The sequence below is a fragment of the Oncorhynchus tshawytscha genome, linkage group LG26 (assembly GCF_018296145.1).
Source record: "Oncorhynchus tshawytscha isolate Ot180627B linkage group LG26, Otsh_v2.0, whole genome shotgun sequence".
In the NCBI taxonomy this organism is placed as follows: Eukaryota; Metazoa; Chordata; class Actinopteri; order Salmoniformes; family Salmonidae; genus Oncorhynchus; species Oncorhynchus tshawytscha.
The window spans coordinates 41,003,027-41,020,477 of NC_056454.1; the positions used below are offsets into that span (position 1 = coordinate 41,003,027).

The 17,451-nt window shown below is 49.6% G+C and overlaps 1 protein-coding gene across 3 annotated transcripts in view; it reads right to left on the reverse strand.

Annotated features, from left to right (window-relative positions):
• Nucleotides 1–17,451, reverse strand: part of LOC112224873 (tyrosine-protein phosphatase non-receptor type 4-like) — a 102,189-nt gene that overhangs the window by 41,119 nt on the left and 43,619 nt on the right. For 2 of the 3 annotated variants that reach the window (XM_042306640.1, XM_042306641.1), the window contains 4 exons: nt 15,106–15,225; nt 10,314–10,356; nt 10,148–10,226; nt 526–570 (listed from right to left, as the gene is read on the reverse strand). In XM_042306640.1, coding sequence (XP_042162574.1) covers nt 526–570; nt 10,148–10,226; nt 10,314–10,356; nt 15,106–15,225 — 287 coding nt within the window. The remainder of the gene's footprint in view (nt 1–525; nt 571–10,147; nt 10,227–10,313; nt 10,357–15,105; nt 15,226–17,451) is intronic. The other variant, XM_042306642.1, reaches the window with a different exon arrangement.

Here is a 17,451-nt window from a genome sequence, read left to right on the forward strand (position 1 = left end):
TGGTAGAATCAGTGTTAGTCCACGAGAACAGTGTGTCAGCGTGCTGGCCCGGTAGAATCAGTGTTAGCTCACGAGAACAGTGTGTCAGCGTGCTGGCCCGGTAGAATCAGTGTTAGTCCACTAGAACAGTGTGTCAGCGTGCTGGCCTGGTAGAATCAGTGTTAGTCCACTAGAACAGTGTGTCAGCGTGCTGGCCTGGTAGAATCAGTGTTAGTCCACTAGAACAGTGTGTCAGCGTGCTGGCCTGGTAGAATCAGTGTTAGTCCACGAGAACAGTGTGTCAGCGTGCTGGCCTGGTAGAATCAGTGTTAGTCCACTAGAACAGTGTGTCAGCGTGCTGGCCTGGTAGAATCAGTGTTAGTCCACTAGAACAGTGTGTCAGCGTGCTGGCCCGGTAGAATCAGTGTTAGTCCACGAGAACAGTGTGTCAGCGTGCTGGCCTGGTAGAATCAGTGTTAGTCCACTAGAACAGTGTGCGAGTGTGCTGCTGAACCTGTGTAAATAAGAACAGCCAACTGAACTAACCTTCCAGTCAGGATGTCCTGTTTGAGCTGGAGGAAATACTGGTACCTACAGGGAATAAGGAGAGCAGTTAGACAAACAACAATGTGATACAGATGTCTCTGTGATTATGGACCAGAGGACATCATGTACAGTACACTAGAAAAAGCAGCTGGACCAGACCCACTCACATGGAGCTTCTCCCATGCTCATTGCTTAGGCAACATTTCTATGACTTAACTTGTAGCCTGTTGTTTTTGTGTATAACTAATACTGAATGAATCTCATCATAGTGTAAGAGCTCACCAGCACTGTTGTTGTGTGCTGTCTGGAATCGATAATGCACATCCAAAACGGATCCATGCCTCTGCATCTTAGATATGCATAGTGGTTTACTCACTTAATAAGGCTGGCTGAGCAATATCATGCTTGAGTGGTGCATGGATTGAATAAATAACACTGGAGTATCCAGTTGACTGTAACTCTGTTTTTAATGACGATGGATGGACACCCTTTGAATAGGGGCTGACAGCATCCATGGCATGCTATTCACATTTATGTCTAGCTGTGTGCCAGGCAGCCAGCAGTATAATTAGCCCATTATTGGTTAATATACCTACCAAGCTGATCCTAGTCTTAGACTAAGTTGTCGCAAACTCTCAACCCCAGACCTACTCCTAACCCGTTTACTGTAGTCTTCTCCATTTGTAGAATGATTAGCTGAGGGCTTTTAGCAAGTGCAATACAGTAACACAGGGCAATTCATCTCCTTATATGGGCATGACATGGCAGGTTGTAATAACACTAATGACTAAATAAAACAAATGACAAGAGATACCAACATATACACAAAACAGTACATTACAGAGAGACAATAGCTACATCAAATCTACCAGCTCACATCCACCAACCTCAATGGAAGTCACAAACATCATGCCAGAAGGCTTGTCATTTAGTACACTGCCAAGTTGTTCCACATCTAAAACACATTTCTGATATTTCAGGGTGTAACCTCTGAGGTGTCAGATATAGTTGGTGGAGGAAGTTGTAATGTAGAAGTCTATATCTAGAGTTGATGGTCGCTGACACACTATCGTGGTATAGGTCCAATCATAGACCCTTATCAATTGTAGGATTCAAATCGGATTCCCATCGCTCCCTTGACTTATGTACATCTGGTTTTGGGCACTGTTGCATTAGCAATGAGTACACTCTAGATATCAATATGTGTGTGTCATTGTTATCATGGAGTAGTTGTTCAAAACCTGATAGGTTTGGTAGTCATATCTCAAAGTGCTTCTGAGAAACTTTCTTAACTGTAAATAATAAAATAAATGATTATTGGATAAATGGTATTTATCTTTAAGTTGCTCAAATGACATACAGTTGAAGTCGGAAATTTACATACACCTTAGCCAAATACATTTAAACTCAGTTTTTCACAATTCCTGACATTTAATCCTAGTAAACTGACCTTTTTAGGTCATTTCGGATCACCACTTCATTTTAAGAATGTGAAATCTCAGAATAATAGTAGAGAGAATGATTTATTTCTGCTTTTATTTCTTTCATCACATTGCCAGTGGGTCAGAAGTTTACATACACTCAATTAGTGTTTGGTAGCATCGCCTTTAAATGGTTTAACTTGGGTCAAAAGTTTCAGGTAGCCTTCCACAAGCTTCCCACAATAAGTTTGGTGAATTTTGGCCCGTTACTCCTGACAGAGCTGGTGTAACTGAGTCAGGTTTGTAGGCCTCCTTGCTCGCACACACTTTTTCAGTTCTGCTCACAAATTTTCTATAGGATTGAGGTCAAGGTTTTGTGATGGCCACTCCAATATCTTGACTGTGTTGTCCTTAAAGCCATTTTGCTATGACTTTGGAAGTATGTTTGGGGTGATTGTCCATTTGGAAGACCCATTTGCGACCAAGCTTTAACTTCCTGACTGATGTCTTGAGATGCTACTTCAATATATCCACATCATTTTCTATCCTCATTACGCCATCTATTTTGTGAAGTGCACCAGTCCCTCTTGCAGCAAAGCACACCCACAACATGATGCTGCAAGCCCTGTGCTTCATGGTTGGGATGGTGTCCTTCGGCTTGCAAGCCTCCCCCTTTTTCCTCCAAACATAAATGGTCATTATGGCCAAACAGTTCTATTTTTGTTTCATCAGAGCAGAGGACATTTCTCCAAAAAGTACGATCTTTGTCCACATGTGCAGTTGCAAACCGTAGTCTGGCTTTTTTTAATGGCGGTTTTGGAGCAGTGGCTTCTTCCTTGCTGAGCAACCTTTCAGGTTAGGTTGATATAGGACTCGTTTTTACTGTGGATATAGATACTTGTGTACCTGTTTCCTTCAGCATCTTCACAAGGTCCTTTGCTGTTGTTCTGGGATTGATTTGCACTTTTAGCACCAAAGCACGTTCATCTCTAGGAGACAGAACGCATCTCCTTCCTGAGCAGTATGACGGTTGCGTGGTCCCATGGTGTTTACACTTGCGTACTATTGTTTGTACAGATGAACGTGGTACCTTCATGCATTTGGAAATTGCTCCCAAGGATGAACCAGACTTGGGGAGGTCTACAATTTTCTTTCTGGGGTCTTGGTGGATTTCTTTTGATTTTCTCATGATGTCAAGCAAAGAGGCACTGAGTTTGAAGGTAGGCCTTGAAATACATTCACAGGTACACCAGCAATTGACTCAAATTATGTCAATTAGCCTATCAGAAGCTTCTAAAGCCATGACATAATTTTCGAGAATTTTCCAAGCTGTTTAAAGGCACAGTCAACTTAGTGTATGTAAACTTCTGACCCACTGGAATTGTGATACAGTGAATTACAAGTGAAATAATCGGTCTGTAAACAATAGTTGGAAAAATTACCTTTGTCATGAATAACGTAGATGTCCTAACCAACTTGCCAAAACTATAGTTTGTTAACAAAAATGTGGAGTAGTTGAAAAACAAGTTTTAATGACTCCAACCTAAGTGTATGTAAACTTCCAACTTCAACTGTAAGTACCCCATCTATATAACAATGTTCTACATGACATAAGTACCCCATCTATATAACAATGTTCTACATGACATAAGTACCCCATCTATATAACAATGTTCAATATGATTTGTTCTCTTCTCATGCTAATGTTGAAACATGTTGCTATCCAAGATCATTGGCAGGAGTCTGTTTTGCAACAAGGGTGTTTTGGGTGACAAGTCCTGTTTCAGACCAAATAACTTACAAATGTCATACCAAGATCTTACTAAATTGATGGTACAGGGTTTGCTTGTTCTTGTGGATATAGTCTTGGGGTTCCACTTGCGAGGTATGCAAGACAAAACATTGCGAAATGCAGAATACCAAGATAAGTGTATCTCTCTGCCTGCCTGCCTGCCTGTATCTCTCTGCCTGCCCCTTCTCTCAATTCAATTCAAGGGGCTTTATTGGCATGGGAAACATACGTTAACATTGCCAAAGCAAGTGAAGTAGACAATATACAAAAGTGAAATAATCAAAAATGTACAGTAAACATTACAAAAGAATAAAAACATTACAAAAGTCATATTATGTCTATATACAGTGTTGTAATGATGTGAAAATAGTTCAAGTACAAAAGGGAAAAAAAAACAAATATGGGTTGTATTTACAATGGTGTTTGTTCTTCACTGGTTGCCCTTTTCTTGTGGCAACAGGTCACAAATCTTGCTGCTGTGATGGCACACTGTGGAATTTCACCCAGTAGATATGGGAGTTTATCAAAATTGGGCTTGTTTTCAAATTCTTTGTGGATCTGAGTAATCTGAGGGATACTAATATGGTCATACATTTGGCAGGAAGTTAGGAAATGCAGCTCAGTTTCCACTTCATTTTGTGGGCAGTGAGTACATAGCCTGTCTTCCCGAGAGCCACGCCTGTTCACGGCAGCCATTCTCAATAGTAAGGCTATGCTCACTAAGTCTGTACATTGTCAAAGCTTTCCTTAAATTTGGGTCAGTCACAGTGGTCAGGTAATCTGCCAAATAGCATTCTAGTTTGCTCAGTTGTTAATTCTTTCCAATGTGTCTTTCTGTTTTCTCATGATTTGGTTGGGTGTAATTGTGTTGCTGTTCTGGGGCTCTGTGGGGTCTGTTTGTGTTTGTGAACAGAGCCCCAGGACCAGCTTGCTTAGGAGACTCTTCTCCAGGTTCATCTCTCTGTAGGTAATGGCTTTTTTTACGGAAGGTTTGGGAATCGCTTCCTTTAAGGTGGTTGAAGAATTTAACAGCTTTCTTCTGGATCTCTCCCTCCTGCCCCTCTCTCTCTCTCTCCCTCCCTCACACTGGCCTTCCTGCCCCTCTCTCTCCCTCCCTCAAGCTGGCCTTCCTGCTCCTCTCTCTCCCTAGAGCTGGCCTTCCTGCCCCTCTCTCTCCCTAGAGCTGGCCTTCCTGCCCCTCTCTCTCCTCGCTAGCGCTGGCCTTCCTGCCCCCTCTCCCTCCCTAGCACTGGCCTTCCTGCCCCCTCTCTCCCTCCCTAGCACTGGCCTTCCTGCCCCTCCCTCTCTAGCGCTGGCCTTCCTGCCCCTCCCTCTCCCTCCCTAGCGCTGGCCTTCCTGCCCCTCCCCTCCCTGGCGCTGGCCTTCCTGCCCCCTCTCTCCCTCCCTAGCGCTGGCCTTCCTGCCCCTCTCTCTCCCTCCCTCAAGCTGGCCTTCCTGCCCCCTCTCTCCCTCCCTCAAGCTGGCCTTCCTGCCCTCTCTCTCCCTCCCTAGCGCTGGCCTTCCTGCCCCTCTCTCTCCCTCCCTAGCGCTGGCCTTCCTGCCCCTCTCCTCCCTAGCGCTGGCCTTCCGGCCCCTCTCTCTCCCTCCCTCAAGCTGGCCTTCCTGCCCCTCTCCTCCCTAGCGCTGGCCTTCCGGCACCTCTCCCTCCCTAGCGCTGGCCTTCCTGCCCCTCTCCCTCCCTAGAGCTGACCTTCCTGCCCCTCTCCCTCCCTAGCACTGGCCTTCCTGCCCCTCCCTCTCCCTCCCTAGCGCTGGCCTTCCTGCCCCTCTCTCTCCCTCCCTAGCGCTGACCTTCATGCCCCCTCTCTCTCCCTCCCTAGAGCTGGCCTCCCTGCCCCTCTCCCTCCCTAGCGCTGGCCTTCCTGCCCCCTCTCTCCTCGCTAGTGCTGGCCTTCCTGCCCCTCTCCCTCCCTAGTGCTGGCCTTCCGGCCCCTCTCCCTCCCTAGCGCTGGCCTTCCTGCCCCTCTCCCTCCCTAGAGCTGACCTTCCTGCCCCTCCCTAGCACTGGCCTTCCTGCCTCTCTCTCTCTCCCTCCCTAGCGCTGACCTTCCTGCCCCTCTCCCAGCCTAGCGCTGGCCTCCCTGCCCCTCTCCCTCCCTAGAGCTGGCCTTCCTGCCCCGCTCTCTCCCTCCCTAGCGCTGGCCTTCCGGCCCCTCTCCCTCCTTAGCGCTGGCCTTCCGGCCCCTCTCCCTCCTTAGCGCTGGCCTTCCTGCCCCTCTCCCTCCCTAGCGCTGGCCTTCCTGCCCCTCTCCCTCTCTAGTGCTGGCCTTCCTGCCCCTCTCTCTCCTTCCCTAGCGCTGGCCTTCCTGCCCCTCTCCCAGCCTAGCGCTGGCCTCCCTGCCCCTCTCCCTCCCTAGAGCTGGCCTCCCTGCCCCTCTCCCTCCCTAGCGCTGGCCTTCCTGCCCCCTCTCTCCCTCGCTAGTGCTGGCCTTCCTGCCCCTCTCCCTCCCTAGCGCTGGCCTTCCGGCCCCTCTCCCTCCCTAGCGCTGGCCTTCATGCCCCTCTCCCTCCCTAGAGCTGACCTTCCTGCCCCTCCCTAGCACTGGCCTTCCTGCCTCTCTCTCTCCCTCCCTAGAGCTGGCCTTCGTGCCCCTCTCTCTCCCTCCCTAGCGCTGACCTTCCTGCCCCTCTCCCAGCCTAGCGCTGGCCTCCCTGCCCCTCTCCCTCCCTAGAGCTGGCCTTCCTGCCCCTCTCTCTCCCTCCCTAGAGCTGGCCTTCCTGCCCCTCTCCCAGCCTAGAGCTGGCCTCCATGCCCCTGTCCCTCCCTAGAGCTGGCCTCCATGCCCCTCTCCCTCCCTAGCGCTGGCCTCCATGCCCCTCTCCCTCCCTAGCGCTGGCCTTCCTGCCCCCTCTCTCCCTCGCTAGTGCTGGCCTTCCTGCCCCTCTCCCTCCCTAGCGCTGGCCTTCCGGCCCCTCTCCCTCCCTAGCGCTGGCCTTCATGCCCCTCTCCCTCCCTAGAGCTGACCTTCCTGCCCCTCCCTAGCACTGGCCTTCCTGCCTCTCTCTCCCTCCCTAGAGCTGGCCTTCGTGCCCCTCTCTCTCCCTCCCTAGCGCTGACCTTCCTGCCCCTCTCCCAGCCTAGCGCTGGCCTCCCTGCCCCTCTCCCTCCCTAGAGCTGGCCTTCCTGCCCCTCTCTCCCTCCCTAGCGCTGGCCTTCCGGCCCCTCTCCCTCCCTCCCTCCCTAGCGCTGGCCTTCCTGCCCCTCTCCCTCCCCTAGCGCTGGCCTTCCTGCCCCTCTCCCTCCCTAGCGCTGGCCTTCCTGCCCCTCTCCCTCCCTAGCGCTGGCCTTCCTGCCCCTCTCCCTCTCTAGTGCTGGCCTTCCTGCCCCTCTCCCTCTCTAGTGCTGGCCTTCCTGCCCCCTCTCTCCCTCCCTAGCGCTGGCCTTCCGGCCCCCTCTCCCTCCTTAGCGCTGGCCTTCCGGCCCCTCTCCCTCCCTAGCGCTGGCCTTCCTGCCCCTCTCCCTCCCTAGCGCTGGCCTTCCTGCCCCTCTCCCTCCCTAGCGCTGGCCTTCCTACCCCTCTCCCTCTCTAGTGCTGGCCTTCCTGCCCCTCTCTCTCCCTCCCTAGTGCTGGCCTTCCTGCCCCTCTCCCTCTCCCTCCCTAGCGCTGGCCTTCCTGCCCCTCTCCCTCTCTAGCGCTGGCCTTCCTGCCCCTCTCTCTCCCTCTCTAGCGCTGGCCTTCCTGCCCCCTCTCTCCCTCTCTAGCGCTGGCCTTCCTGCCCCTCTCTCTCCCTCCCTAGAGCTGGCCTTCCTGCCCCTCTCCCAGCCTAGAGCTGGCCTCCATGCCCCTGTCCTCCCTAGAGCTGGCCTCCATGCCCCTCTCCCTCCCTAGCGCTGGCCTCCATGCCCCCTCCCTCCCTAGCGCTGGCCTCCATGCCCCTCTCCCTCCCTAGCGCTGGCCTTCCTGCCCCTCTCTCTCCCTCTCTAGCGCTGGCCTTCCTGCCCCTCTCTCTCCCTCCCTAGAGCTGGCCTTCCTGCCCCTCTCCCAGCCTAGAGCTGGCCTCCATGCCCCCTCTCCCTCCCTAGCGCTGGCCTTCCTGCCCCTCTCTCCCTCTCTAGCGCTGGCCTTCCTGCCCCTCTCTCTCCCTCCCTAGAGCTGGCCTTCCTGCCCCTCTCCCAGCCTAGAGCTGGCCTCCATGCCCCTGTCCCTCCCTAGAGCTGGCCTCCATGCCCCTCTCCCTCCCTAGCGCTGGCCTCCATGCCCCTCTCCCTCCCTAGCGCTGGCCTTCCTGCCCCCTCTCTCCCTCGCTAGTGCTGGCCTTCCTGCCCCTCTCCCTCCCTAGCGCTGGCCTTCCGGCCCCTCTCCCTCCCTAGCGCTGGCCTTCATGCCCCTCTCCCTCCCTAGAGCTGACCTTCCTGCCCCTCCCTAGCACTGGCCTTCCTGCCTCTCTCTCTCCCTCCCTAGAGCTGGCCTTCGTGCCCCCTCTCTCCCTCCCTAGCGCTGACCTTCCTGCCCCTCTCCCAGCCTAGCGCTGGCCTCCCTGCCCCTCTCCCTCCCTAGAGCTGGCCTTCCTGCCCCTCTCTCTCCCTCCCTAGCGCTGGCCTTCCGGCCCCTCTCCCTCCTTAGCGCTGGCCTTCCTGCCCCTCTCCCTCCCTAGCGCTGGCCTTCCTGCCCCTCTCCCTCCCTAGCGCTGGCCTTCCTGCCCCTCTCCCTCCCTAGCGCTGGCCTTCCTGCCCCTCTCCCTCTCTAGTGCTGGCCTTCCTGCCCCTCTCTCTCCCTCCCTAGCGCTGGCCTTCCTGCCCCTCTCCCTCCCTAGCGCTGGCCTTCCTGCCCCTCTCCCTCCCTAGCGCTGGCCTTCCTGCCCCTCTCCCTCCCTAGCGCTGGCCTTCCTGCCCCCCTCTCTCCCTCGCTAGTGCTGGCCTTCCTGCCCCTCTCCCTCCCTAGCGCTGGCCTTCCGGCCCCTCTCCCTCCCTAGCGCTGGCCTTCATGCCCCTCTCCCTCCCTAGAGCTAACCTTCCTGCCCCTCCCTAGCACTGGCCTTCCTGCCTCTCTCTCTCCCTCCCTAGCGCTGGCCTCCATGCCCCTCTCCCTCCCTAGCGCTGGCCTCCATGCCCCTCTCCCTCCCTAGCGCTGGCCTTCCTGCCCCCTCTCTCTCCCTCTCTAGCGCTGGCCTTCCTGCCCCTCTCTCTCCCTCCCTAGAGCTGGCCTTCCTGCCCCTCTCCCAGCCTAGAGCTGGCCTCCATGCCCCTCTCCCTCCCTAGCGCTGGCCTTCCTGCCCCTCTCTCTCCCTCTCTAGCGCTGGCCTTCCTGCCCCCTCTCTCCCTCCCTAGAGCTGGCCTTCCTGCCCCTCTCCCAGCCTAGAGCTGGCCTCCATGCCCCTGTCCCTCCCTAGAGCTGGCCTCCATGCCCCTCTCCCTCCCTAGCGCTGGCCTCCATGCCCCTCTCCCTCCCTAGCGCTGGCCTTCCGGCCCCTCTCCCTCCCTAGCGCTGGCCTTCCTGCCCCTCTCCCTCCCTAGCGCTGGCCTTCCTGCCCCTCTCTAGAGCTGACCTTCCTGCCCCTCTCCCTCCCTAGTGCTGGCCTTCCTGTTCTTTCACTTTGCTAATGATGCATGTGTGTGTTCAGTCTGTTGCCTGGAGAATATCCTAGTTCAATCATGGGACCGATGTCGCCGGGATACAGAGGTATTTTCGGGCCAGTCTTGCGAGCACGACTCATCAGTACTCTTCGTTGCTGAGTGGGTGGGGCTGTTTTTGTCTCATAATATGAAATTACAGTAGGCTACTGGTAGCCTGTAAAGATTACCCTTTTCAGATATAATGGAATGGAAAGCGCCTTGGCTACAACATTTTTGTTTGTCTGTTAGGGTAAGGCTACACTACGGCTTTTTAAATGCCGACACAAAACTTTCTCTGGAGATAAGAATGGCATTTTAGTTGTCTGTAAAGTAATGCTGCTTCTGAAGTGGTTCTAACTTCCATCACTAGGCGACCAGAACTGTCAATCAAATCATCTCAAACTGCTTCGCACAGCCTGCCTGAAGAACACTCTCTCCTAAAAAAGTAAAGTTATTTTAAATACCGTGACTTACCAAGACATTTAGTAGAAAGAAAGTACATCTAGCTACTCTACCATAAAAAAAACAACACAGCAGCACATCAATCAGCAACGTTTCTGGTGGTCAGAGAAAGAATAGAACATATACCGGAGCAGAACTCTACCGTCTGAAAAGGTACAGGCCCTTCTGAAGCCTTCATAACTTGTTATCAGTGGTCGCTATTGACATGTTACTGTAGCTGCATTCCATGTCTGTAAAGGGTTGTAGTTGATATAACGTCATTGCCTGGTCATACATACTTAGTAGGACCATTATTCTACATTTTGAATTGACGTGGAATTTTGGCAGATTAAACATCAAGCAAAATGTTCCATTTCTAATTAGTATCCTTACCTAGTGTACTCTTCCTGAAGTTTATTAGGGTCGGTCACAAAGAACTTCACTCTGAAGCTCAGATTATGAGGCGATCCCCCTGTAAATGCACAATGAGAGAGATTATTGTATCTACACTTAAAAAGAACCACTTCCTAGTTCATCCATCCACTGAAGGTTCACCTACGTTTAAGTTGCTTCCTGATGGGTTTGTTTGGATCCAGCCATCTCTGTAAAAGATAAATGAGGAGAAACTCAATGACACCACAGCATTTCCTCAGCAGCAGTGTTCATTCTCAATTATTCACAAGTCAGCCCCCTCCACCTCTCACTCTCCGTTTTCTAGTTGGGAAATGCAGGCTGGGCCGTGATGATCTGTAGCTAGTAACAGTGCATTCGGAAAGTATTCAGAACCCTTCACTTTTTGTCACATTAAAGCCTTATTCTAAAATGCATTAAATAGAAACAAATCCTCAATCTACACACAATACCCCATAATGACAAAGAAAAAACAGGTTAAGAAATGTTTGCAAATGCATTAAACATTTTTTTAAATGAAATAGCTTATTTACATAGACCCTTTGCTATGAGACTCAAAATTGATCTAAGGTGCATCCTGTTTCCATTGATCATTCTTGAGATTCTTTGACAACTTGGAGTCCACCTGTGGTAAATTCAATTGACTGGACATGATTTGGAAAGGCACACACCTGTCTATATAAGTTCCCACAGTTGACAGTGCATGTCAGAGCAAAAACCAAGCCATGAGGTCTAAGGAATTGTCCGTAGAGCTCTGAGACAGGATTGTGTCGAGGCACAGATCTGGGGAAGGGTACCAAAACATTTATGCAGCATTGAAGGTCCAAGAACACAGTGGCCTCCATCATTCTTAAATGGAAGACGTTTGAAACCACCAAGACTTTTCTTAGAGCTGGTCGCCCAGCCAAACCGAACAATCGGGGGAGAAGGACCTTGGTCAGGGAGGTGACCAAGTATCCGATGGTCACTCTGAAAGAGCTCCGGAGTTCCTCTGTGGAGATGGAAGAATCTTCCAAAAGGACAACCATCTCCGCAGCACTCCAACAATCAGATCTTTATGGTACAGTGGCCAGACAGAAGCCACTCCTCAATAAAAAGGCACACGACAGCCCGCTTGGAGTTTGCCAAAAGGCACCTAAAGGACTCTCAGACCGAGAGAAACAAGATTCTCTGGTCTGCTGAAACCAAGATCGAACTCTTTGGCCTGAATGGCAAGCGTCAAGTCTGGAGGAAACCAGGCACCGCTCATCACCTGGCTAATACCATCCCTACGGTGAAGCATGGTGGTGGTAGAATTATACTGTGGGGATGTTTTTCAGTGGCAGGGACTGGGAGACTAGTCAGGATCGAGGGAAAGGTGAGCAGTAAATAGAAATCCTTGATGAGAACCTCGTCTAGAGCGATCAGGACATCAGCCTGGGGAAAAGGTTCACTTCCTAACAGTCTCTGAAAGTCCTTGAGTGGTCCAGGCAGAGCTCGGACTTGAACCCGATCGAACATCTCTGGAGAGACCTGAAAATAGCTGTGCAATGATGCTCCCCATCCAACCTGACAGACCTTGAGAGGATCTGCAGAAAATAAATGGAAGAAACTCCAAATACAGGTGTGCCAAGCTTGTAGCATCATACTCAAGAAGACTCAAGTCTGTAATCGCTGCAAAACGTACTTTAACAAAGTACGGAGTAAATACAACTCACCACCTGGATTCCATCTTATGTAGCAACATTTGAATTTCTGTTATTTACATTGGATAAAGTAGAGACTCAGAGCTACAAAATTGTATATCATACACTGCATTTGAGGAAACAATGGGAAAGTAATTCTGCTTTGAAAGTTGATTAAATTGTAAACTCACTTTTGAGAAAATGTTTTGGTGCTACTATTGGAGAGCCCTTCTTTGTCTACACCCATTCAGCATTGTTCACACACTGATCCGTGCGTCCTGTACTAATTGTCCAGCTACTTCCAGACATCTAAGAGAGAGAGAACAGCTCACTGAACATTACTCACCCTATAGCTCCATCTGTGGTTTCGAGTTCAGAGTGCACACTGGACGTTCTGGCCAATAAGTAAGTAGGGTTGTTCCAAAGGCTCTGACCACACAACTACAGTCAAGCACCCACGCCAACTGGCAAACTTCCAGACACATAATGAGAGAACACCCCACTCTGACTATTTTACTCACCCTAGCAGAGCTGGTTAGGCTTTTTTCATGTTATCCAGAGTGTTGGTGACTGTACCTGTGCGACTGGCAACAATTGAATTACGCTTTGTTGCCAAATTTACTGACAACGGACATATTCAAAGGGTGTTTTGTTAAGAAATGTAGCTTGATAGCTAGCTAGGTAAACAATCAATCCCAACGCATGACGTTAGTTAGCGAGCCAGCCAGCTAACATTAGCTAGCTAGCTAACAGTACACTAACTTTAAATGAAAATACTTTGTCAAAATTAGAGTGGAGTCTTTTGTTAAGACATGTTTTGTTAAGATATTGTTTTGCTAGCTAGCAAGCAAAACAATGGACCATAATGGACCAACAACATGACATTACTACCCTACATGAATCTGCAGGTATCTAACCAGCAGGTTCAACGGCTATAACTAGTCAAGCAAATGCGTCTGAGATACGAAGAATAAAATCACATGTTAGCTAGCGACCCAGCAGGTTAACGTTAGCTAGCTAACAGTACACTTGAAATGAAACCACTTTGTCAAAATTAGAAAAGTGTAATATCTGAAAATGTTACCAGTATGCATCAAGCCTTATTCTAAAATGGTACGGTGGAGGTGATATGATCCTTGACTAGTATCTCAAAGCACTTCATGATGACAGAAGTGAGTGCTACGGGGCGGTAGTCATTTAGTTAATTTATCTTTGCCTTCTTCTTGGGAACAGGAACAATGGTGGACATCTTGACGCATGTGGGGACAGAAGACTGGGATCGGGAGCTATATAATATTTCCGTGAACACACCTGCCAGCTGGTCTGTGCATGCTCTGAGAACGCGGCTGGGGATGAAGTCTGGGCTGGCAGCCCTGCGAGGGTTAACACGTTTAAAATGTCTTACTCCCGTTGGCCACAGAGAAGGAGAAGCCGCAGCCCTTGTTAGCGGGCCGCAACAGTGGCACTGTATTATTCTCAAAGCGGGCAAAGGTGTTTAGTTTGTTTGGAAGCGAGACGTTGTCCGTGACGTGGCTAGTTTTATTTTTGTAGTCCGTGATTGTCTGTAGACCCTGCCACATACGTCTCGTGTCTGAGCTGTTGAATTGCGACTACACTTTGTCCCTATACCGACATTTCGCTTGTTTGATTGCCTTGCGGAGAGAATAACTACACTGTTTATTTTCGGCCATATTTCCAGTCCTCTTACCATGGTTAAACAATGGTTCGCACTTTCAGTTTTGCGCGAATGACACCATCGATCCACGGTTTCTGGTTTGGTTAGGTTTTAATAGTCACATTGAGTACAACATCTCTAATGCACTTCCTTATAAACTCACTCAGCAAGTCAGTGTATAGATCAATGTTATTCTCTGAGGCTGCCCAGAACATTTCCCAGCCTGCGTGATCAAAACAATCTTGAAGTGTGGATTCCGATGGTCAGACCAGCGTTGAATGGTTCTAGTCACCGGTACGTCATGTTTGAGTTTCTGCCTATAAGACGGTAGGAGCAAGATGGAGTTGTGGTCGGATTTGCTGAAGGGAGGGCCATGTATGCATCACGGAAGTTAGAGTAGCAGTAATCGAGTATTGTTTGCACGACTGCTGCAATCAATATGCTGGTAGAATATAGGTAGCCTTGTTCTCAGATGTGCTTTGTTAAAATCCCCAGCTACAATAAATGCAGCCTCAGGATATATGGTTTCCAGGTTACATAAAGTCCAGTGAAGTTCCTTGAGAGCCGCCGTGGTGTCTGCTTGAGGGGGTATATACACAACTGTGTCGATAACTGACAAGAATTCTCTTGGGAGATAATATGGCCGGCTTTTGATTGTAAGGAATTCTAGGTCGGGTGAGCAGAAGGACTTGAGTTCCTGTATGTTGTTATGATTACCCCATAAGTCGTTAATCATGAAGCATACACCACCACCCTTCTTCTTCCCAGAGAGGTATTTATCTCTGTCGGCACGATGCATGAAGAAGCCCGGTGGCTGAACAGACTCCGACAACGTATCCCGAGAAAGACATGTTTCCGTGAAACAGAGAATGTTACTATCTCTGATGTCTCTCTGAAAGGGAACCCTTGCTCTAATTTCATCTACCTTGTTGTCAAAAGACTGAACATTGGTGAGTAGTATACTCTGAAGCGGTGGGCGTTGTGCACGCCTACGGAGCCTGACCAGGAGGCCGCTCCGTCTGCCTCTTCCTTCGGCAACGTTGATTTGGGTCGACCGCTGGGATAAGATCGCATGTCCTGGGTGGTGGTCCGAACAAAGGATCCGCGTCGGGAAAGTCGTATTCCTGGACGTAATGTTGGTAAGTTGACGCCGCGCTTATATCCAATAGTTCTTCCCAGCTGTATGTAATAACGCTTAAGATTTTCTGGGGTGACAATGTAAGAATTAATACATGAAAAAACAAAATTCTGCATAGTTTCCTTAGGACTCGAAGCGAGGCGACCATCAGCTGTGTTGTAGTATAGTGTGCAGTGGCAGGCAATGTCCCATTAACATACAGGCTTCCAACATGACTTAGGCTAACAGATGGATTGTACAACGGGTTATGTAGAAGAATAACTCCCTATTTTATCCCTCTCCACCCCCTCCATTTCTCACAGCAACACACTTGTCTGAAGACTAAATTCACCACAGAGAGTTACATTTAGGTGAGAGCAGGAAAAGGCTGTCCTCAAGTGAAAAACTTGATGGAGATGGACAGTAGTGAACGAGACAGTGTTGACTGAAGTGTAAAAAGGTGTTTTGCCATCAAGAGTCTGACCTTGGCACCTACCGGGCTGTCGGAGGAGTCGTCGGACAGATGCAGGCCGAAGTAATCCCTCTCTGTCAGCTCCAGGTGTTTAAACACTTCCTCCAGTAAGACCTGACCCTGGTTGTGCTTCTGTAGAGAAAGGGGCAGGGGGGTGAGAAAGAGGGGGCGAGAAAAGAACAAAATTATTTGTGTGTCTCCTAGCAAACTCGCCATGCCTCAAGTCTCCATGGCAGCCAGGTCTGAGTAGCTGCTACCGATCACTCTCAGTCTCCCATAGCACAGTCACACCAGGGACACAGTGACAACCACTTGTCTCCCTTCTGCCCCTCCCACTCTCCCATGTGACACACAGCAGTGCTGTGCCAGTGAGGGGATGGTGTTGACACGGTGCTCCACAGAGGTAAGTCCATGTCACAGCCCCAGGCCAGTTCTAAGCCACAGGGAGCAGACTGGCAGCTCTGGGCTGCTGACAGAGTGGGGAAACACAGCCTCTCCCCACATACACTATGTTTAGCCTCAACCCTCAGTTAGATGACACCAAATCAAATTTGTGTTGGTCACATACACACGTGTTTGGCAGATGTTACTGCGGGTGTATCGAAATACTTGTGTCTCTATCTCCGACAGTGCAGTAATATCTAACAGTTTCACAACATATACCCAAAACACACGGAAATCTAAGCAAGGAATGGATTAAGAATATATATACATACATAGATGCATGTCAGAGCGGCATTGGACTAAGATAGTGGCATAGTATAGAGCACAGCATATACATAGATGCGTGACGCAATATTTACACACAATTAAAGTGACTAAGATACCGTAGAATAGTAGTGTACAATTTATACATATAAGATGAGTAATGCAAGAGACATGATTAAAGTGGCTAGTGTTTCATTTCCTTAAAGTGGCCAGTGATTCCTAATCTATGTCTATAGGCAGCAGCCTCTGATGTGCTGGAGATGGCTGTTTATTAATAATCTCGTTGGGCTAGGGGGCAGTATTTTGACATCCGGATGAAAAATGTGCGCAAAGTAAACTACCGGTTACTCAGGCCCAGAAGCTAGGACATGCATATAACTGGTAGATTCGGGTAGAAAACACACTAAAGTTTCTAAAACTGTTAAAATTATGTCTGTGAGTATAACAGAACTGATAAGGCAGGCAAAACCCTGAGGACAAACAACACGCCACCAAAAAATAATTCAGGCTACCACTGTTCTGCATTGGCTGCCATGTTAATTATGAGGCGAAATCCTCACAGATTGCAGTTCCCAGGGCTTCCACTAGATGTCAACAGTCTTTAGAAAGAGTTTCAGGCTTGTTTTTGGAAAAATGAGCTAGAATTTATAGTTTTTGTAAGTGGCTCCCATTTTGGCTGTAGTATTTTCATGTGTGTGGATGAGAGCGCGTTCTTTGTTGTTTATCTCCGGTAAAGACAATAACGATTCTCCGTCTTAAATTGTATCGTTATTTACGTATTAGAGTACCTTAGGCTTGATTATAAACGTTGTTTGACTTCTTTGGATACGTTCATTGGTAACGTTTGGGATTCATTTTGTATGCATTTTGAAGGAGGGAAACCGGTGGATTATTGAATGAAGCTCGCCAGCTAAACTGAGTTTTTGCGGATATAAAGAAGGACATTATTGAACAAAAGGCAGTAACTATTTAAACTGGGCTGGCACCTTCTCCTTGAGGTTTGGATAATAAATGGGAAAGTTAGATTAACACAGGTCTTGAAAGATACTTCAGTTATCTGTGGAGGACAATGGCAATGGGCCCATTCTGAGATCCTAACAGAAGACTGGGCTGGGACATAGAGACCGAGAGAGTGAGTGGATGATTGACGACTCGGCAGACAGGGCCATACAAACAGTCTTTGTGCTGATCTTTATCAATACCCCGACCACTATCTGTGAGCCAGCGCCTGAGATGGTGTGAGGACTGGACTGGTGAGGGAGGGGGAGAATGTTAGGTGAATACAAGCCTTGGGTCTGAATGGAAACTATATCCCTAAAGTAGATGGTGTCAATGCACGAAAGTCTATATGTATGAGAAATATAGTATTTACATGTAAACATACTGAACATGTGGTTGCAATCATAAGAAAGGAAGAGCTAGATGGATCTCTGGTAAAGACTCTGAAAAGGAGGCTTGGGGCACTGCTAGAGCCTGAGCTTGGAGGAATGAGGGAAATGTGGACATGAGACAGCTTGTTCAGGAGCAGTAGAAGACAGATAGACAGGGATGGAGGGAGAGAAAGAGAAAAGGAGGCAGGCAGGGAGGGGAGGGGAGGGAGGCAGGGAAAGGAGGTGGCAGGGAGGGAGGCAGGGAAAGGAGGCGGCAGGC